General features: G+C 45.3%; 1 protein-coding gene across 1 annotated transcript in view; it reads right to left on the bottom strand.

Moving 5' to 3' along the window:
* Positions 1-4594: 4594 nt before the first annotated feature.
* Positions 4595-6256, bottom strand: part of Slc49a4 (solute carrier family 49 member 4) — a 73516-nt gene continuing 71854 nt past the window's right edge. Inside the window, exon 9 of the mRNA XM_057764018.1 lies at positions 4595-6114. Coding sequence (XP_057620001.1) covers positions 5999-6114 — 116 coding nt within the window. The 3' untranslated portion in view covers positions 4595-5998. The remainder of the gene's footprint in view (positions 6115-6256) is intronic.

Below are 6256 nucleotides of genomic sequence, written 5' to 3'. Positions count from 1 at the left end.
CCTGGGTGGTCTTCAATTTGCTCTGTAGACCAGGCTGGCCTCTAACTCACAGAGATCCACCTGCCTCTGCCTCCCAAGTTCTGGGATCAAAGGTGTGTGCCCACCATGCCCGGTTACAGAAATCTTTAACAGACTGACCCAGATAACCAAACAGACATTATCAATCTATATCCATGTTGTTTGCAATATTTATGGCAGGTATTAGTTTTAAAGTTGCTCCCAATTTGATTGGTGTTTTCCGGTAAGTGATTATAATGGATTATTAAATGTATTAAAAAATACATTATTCTGGGTCAGGGGTATGAAGAGAACATAACCTTAAAGCTATGCATTGCTTAGGTTGTAAAAGCTGATTGCTTAGAAAACCCAAGGCATAGTCAAGTTGGTTATAGTGTTCTCTTAGAAGCAGATTCAACTTAAAACAGGTTTATACACAGTAGAACAGCAGATCGAGACTGTCTTAAAGAGTCTCAAGGCATATTACTAATCTGGTGGCAAGGTCTGCTGAAAATTTTGAGGGGTCAAGATACATTTTCAGAAAAAATGTGTCTTGGGTATTTTACTTGCGTTTTCCTCCAAAACTTCAGAAGTGAGAGAAAATTTACTTTAAAAGATTACTTCCAGCCTGGTCTATGGAGCAAGTTCCGGGACAGCAAGACTGTTACACAGAGAAACCCTGTCTGAGGAAAAAAAAATTACTTTCAGACTCTGATCACTGGTGAAAAGAATTCAGACCCCGGAGCCCAGGGGTCTGTTAGAATCCAGTCATGCCATCTCCCTCAAGAGGCTCTCTGCTTGCTTATTTGTAAACCGAGAAGCTTGAATAAGATCATCGGTTTCATCCCATAGTTCTCTGAGGAAATGGAAAGGCTGGCCGAAGCAGACAGACCTCGATTAAAAACGGTCGTGGTTTCAAAGGAGTATTGCTTTCTAAGATTAAGGCAACCCAAAGGGGTCTGGAAGCCCATACGCCTGACCATTTTGTCTAGCCAGCAGAAACCTTTATAAATGAGAGGATTTAGTGGGGCAGCTGAGGAGCACCACAGCATTGGGGTTTTCTTGTAAGCCCCAGCCTTGCAATGTGCCGACCCACGTTTGAAGCTACACTTTGTTTTCATTTTTTACACTTGATCTGGCTAAGAGGCTGAGAAATAATCATTCTGTTTTTGCATTAACATACACACATATACACAGACACGCACAGACACACACATACATGCACACTCACACACAGAGACACACACGCACACACACACATTAAGCCTTGTTTAATGGAAAGACCACTTGATGTGTGCTGTTGTTCTGGAAGTGGCTGAGATGGACAGCTGTTATTTGAGGTCTACCTGGTAGTAAGGCACATCCAAAGGACCAATCAAGCAAGGAACTCACCATCTAAACACACACAATGACCATGAAGCCCCTTTGTAGACCCCTGAAACCCCCAGTTCATGGAGGTGGTCTAGTTTTTAAGACTCTTGCTGTAAATACTGATCTTTCCCTGGCATTCCTTAGGTTCTTCCTGGGTCCATGTCCTTCTCAGGAGAGACAACAGTAAATGTTGCTTGTCTGCTCCTTCGAGAGGAGACTGCCCTTTCTCCTGAAAGGCTGTGGAAGGGCTTTGGTCAAGAAGCCACAGGAAGTCAGTGCAGGGAAGTGAGGCGTCTCGGGCACAAAGCCGAGAGCACAGTCATCCACGGTGCAGAAAGCTGGGGTACTTCAGGCAAGCTGAGCAAGCTGGAACTCCAGGAATCAGTAGGATTTAGTGGAGCTAGGGCTAGCCTCTCTCACTCCCATCTCCCACCCAGGGGCAGCAGCCTTTGGGTTCCCCCGTGTCCTGGCACTTATTTCTGGAGCTGTCTGCTGACTCTGAGTTTCCACTTGCGCCAGGAGGGTACTGAGTGGGGATGAGGTCTCAGGATGGCCAAGATACCTGTCCTGGCAGAGACCTCTGGTCCATGCTCTTGATGGTACAGCAAAACCCACTATAAACTTCTGTCCCAGAACCTCCCATTTTCCTGTACTATCTTTCCTGACAGACTAGCAAACTGTTGTCGTAGATAAGGTTTATCTCATCCCCTTCTATATGATTATAATAAATTGTATCTTTTTTGTATGTCTAAGCCTGCTCAAATGTTTTTACAGCTTTGTATTTTGATGTGACAGGGTTTTTGTTGTTTTGGTGCCGAGGACTGTACCCAGGGCCTTTTGTCCCCTGGGCAAGCGCTCTACCACTGAGCTGCACCCCTAGCCTCATGCACACAGTTTTCACATGATCATAGTAATCCCTGTACTTAGTATTTGAAGAACAAGTGTGAAATTAATGTGTGTTTTCGCATTAACTGAAAGCAAATCTGCTATGTATTTTTATTTGATCTTGATTTAAAAAAAAAACCCTGGTATTTAGGCAGAATGCAAGATGAGTACTCAATTTTAGTAAAAATAAGAGTTTTTAAAAAACCAATTAAAAGATAAGTAGATGGGGATTTCATCTCTTCAACTTCAAGTCCCTTAGCCTGGATCCCTCGTTAGACAGGCTTCATTAAAAACAAGCTGTAAACATTTTCATAATTAAACATGAATATACGATCCAGGATAAGACCTGGCCCTTAGGCCATCCACATTTAAATATGCAAAATTACATGTGTACTCGATCCCCTCTTGTGAATTCCTTCTTCCAGGGAAGTGCGTCTGTGTAATTATCTTGTTCCTACATCTCTACCATGGATCATATTAAAAACACTTCTTCCCGTGAACTGTGAAGTATTAATTGATAAGCCACAGGGAGCTTAGACGGTAGCACGTCCTCACCAATTAATAATGCTGTAGGCTCACTTATGAAGCCTGAATTATTCATCAGAATCTTTGCATAAAGTCCCTGCGAGGAAGACGGGAGAGACGCTAGCACGCCTGTGACATGGCTTAAACTGTATGAAGAACCAGCTGATGCAGCTGCGACCCACAGAATGGTACTCTATGCGCTCTGCGGCCCCTCCCAACTGAACACGTGAATCTTCGTGAATAACCTAAGCATTTTAAATTAAGCTGTAGTGCTGTGAAGTAGAGGGGAAAATGTGAGTTTGAGACTCAGAATACACTTGGAAAAAAACATAAAAATGTTTGTCAGTATGGTGTCCCTTCCACGGAAAATAAAGGTCTCCGTGTGTGGTCACTATGGTGCCCCCTCCATGGAAAATACAAATCTACATATGTGGTCACTACAGCGCCCTCTCCATGGAAAATACAGGTCTACATGTGTGGTTACTATGGTGTCCACTCCATGAAAAATACAGGTCTACATGTGTGGTTACTACAGTGCCCTCTCCACAGAAAATACAGGTCTACATGTGTGGTCACTACAGTGTCCCTTCCATGGAAAATACAGGTCTACATGTGTGGTCACTATGGTGCCCTCCACTTCTGCATCTATGGACTCAACCCGCCGCAGATCTGAAATATTTGAAAGCAAACCCTGCAACTGAACTGAGCATGTCTAGACTTCTTCTTACTTCCTGGCAATACAGCATAGCTATTTACACAGATTGGACTAGGCAGTTCAGGTATTCTAGAATATGGTTTCAAATACCTTGGAGGTGTCTGGAGGCAGCATGCAAATACTAACTCATTTTCTACAGAGGCCTTGAACATCCAAGGGCACCCTGGCACAGAGCCCTGCAGACGTTGGATGATTCTAGTCTTTTGTCAAGGTAATTTACCTTTCTAGGGTCATTTCTATAAATTCTGCAGAGAGCTGGGACTGGTGGAGGGCTAAGACTTCTTCCAGTGTGAGACAAGGACGAGGCTCGTGTGTGCCCACTACTAGAAACAACAGGATTTGCAGCCCTCAGCTACATGACGCACCGCCCTTCCCTTCCTGCAACCTCACTGGCTGCCCCGTGAAGTTTTCATCACTCAGGAATATTGCACTCATGAGAAAAGCAGCTGTTTGCTGGAGGGGGAGGCCGCACAGTTGAGGGGGGCGGCTGGCCTCACCTCAGGCGTGCTGAAGAGAAGAACCGTTGACCGGTACAATGCATCCCCTTGGAATGCCTTCAAGTGATTAGCTATTTTAGGCTCTCTTCTTAAAGTGTTATTCTGTACTTCATGTTAAAAGTAGAATTAACCACGAATTAAAATGTTCCTCATCAGAAGTCTTATTATAGCAGACTGGATATAGCACCAGCCAACACTTCACATTTCTTCCCTCTGCTTTCTCTAGCCTCCCTCAACGGGAGGTCGCTATCTTGCACGGCCACGGTGACAAGCTTCCTGTCATCTTCATAGTTCTGCCTTCTCTTACACTTTAAGAAGGATGAGGACAAGTTAGTGGAGCTAAGCCTGGCTGAGTCGATTGTTTGCTTCTCTTAGCAGGTTCCTCCGTTCGTTCTCGCTGCTAAGGGAGCAGACTGGTTATTGCAGCCGTGACTGAAGGCAGGGGTGGAATCCAGGGACGCTGCCTTTCTCCCCTCACAATTTAGGGTCTCAGAAGATACTGGGCAACCCCAGACCCCTCCTCCAAGGCCAAGGTAGTTAGTACATAGTCTTCCACATGAATTTGCGGCGAGAGGATGCACCTGCAGGTGTGTGATGGTGCACAGGGCTGGAGGTGCAGCTGCAGGTGTGTGATGGTGCACAGGGCTGGCAGCAGTGAGTACTGCCCAGCCTTCCACCCGGGCTACTGGGAGCTGCCTTCCACCTGCACGGAGAAGGAGCTGTAAGCAGAGCTGGCTGGCAATGGAGCTTCTATTTCATGTGAGGAAAAGGCAAAGAGGAAGCAGACAGTGGAGGCTGCTGCTGCTCCCGAAGTTTGGGGAAGGCTTGGTTCTGTGTGAGGGGAGCTATGGATCTGTGAGCAGTCAAGTGTCACAGGCCCATCACAGAGACGTGTATGACCTCGTGAAAGACAGGTCTAAGAGCCATTCAGTGAGTATGCTTTTGTTTTTTTTTTTTTTTTTAAATCCATTATTTATAGAAAGAAATAGGTATTGGAAAAATGCTGTCCAATCAAATACAATGACTTCATTTAGAATTGAGTATTATTAAAAGCTAAATTAAAACACAAGGGTTAAAATTGGAAATCAAGCACAGATCTGAAACCTTCAAGGTTATACACTGTTCTTTCCAAATGGGGGTCATTTAAACACAATCTAACCTGGTAATAACAGTGGCTGCTCGACTTTACACTTGTGCTACCACACAATGTCGCAGACACACATGCTTTGTGTGGCTCTCATTTCATCTTCAACAAAGTGCTGAATCACAATGGAATTACACTTTTCACACAACAGCTAATGCAGCCCTATCAGGCATCTAGTCACCTTGCTGCAGTGACAGACGCTGTATTCACAGAAACAAGGGCAAGTGGGGGTGAGGCAGTGCCTGTGTCCAGAGACAGCAAAAGTTTTCCAACCTGATTAAAAATAAAGAGAGTCATATAAGAAATGGCTTTATTAGAAAAACATGTAGTGTACATGTGGCCAACTTCTATCACTGCTATACGGCGTGGCTATTCTGTAATTAAAACCTGATATAGGGTTCAAACGTCTTTAGAAGTTAGTGGCGTTTCTCCTATTCTTTTGTCGTGTGCCTGGGAGGAGTCATCTTCATGGGCCCAATGCCCTTGCTTCTTCTCCTAGTTCAGCTCCTTAGTCGGTTAGCACGGGAACAACACACACAGGGGTTGCTGACGTGGGCAGTGCATCCCATGTGAGATGGTACACCTCTACTCCAGAAGCCAGCGCAGGTGTGCTGCCAGTGCAGGTGTGCCATCGGCACAGGTGTGCTGCCAGCGCAGGTGTACCGCCAGCGCAGGTGTGCCGTCCACAGAGTTTTCAAATCCCAGCGACACTCAAGTCTGCCATTATTATTACCTAGTAGTCATTAAATTAATGTGAGACTCTGTAACCTAGCAAAACCTCAGAAAGAAGTTTCCTCTCCTTTCCTCCCACGAGATGTGCAAGGCTGACGTCTCGTCCCTCTGCAGTCCTGCGAGTCTGTGGCATTACACAGAGACAACCACATCAAGGTAGAGTCTGTCATAGGATTCCCTGAAGCACAGAATGAGGAGAAGACTGAGCAGACACGACCCAGGAAGGCACCAGTTGAACCAAGACAACTCTGTAAGTTAAAAAAAAAAAAAAAAAAAAGAAGCAAGTTTTAAGTCTCTTTGCAACCCTCGAGTCTGCTCTGCATTCCAAAGCACATACAACAAAGGCACCTGGAAGCCATTTCACTACACACTGACAGTCTGGAGGCTAAG

Source organism: Chionomys nivalis, chromosome 3 (assembly GCF_950005125.1).
Source record: "Chionomys nivalis chromosome 3, mChiNiv1.1, whole genome shotgun sequence".
In the NCBI taxonomy this organism is placed as follows: Eukaryota; Metazoa; Chordata; class Mammalia; order Rodentia; family Cricetidae; genus Chionomys; species Chionomys nivalis.
This window is presented reverse-complemented; position numbering and strand designations above follow the sequence as displayed.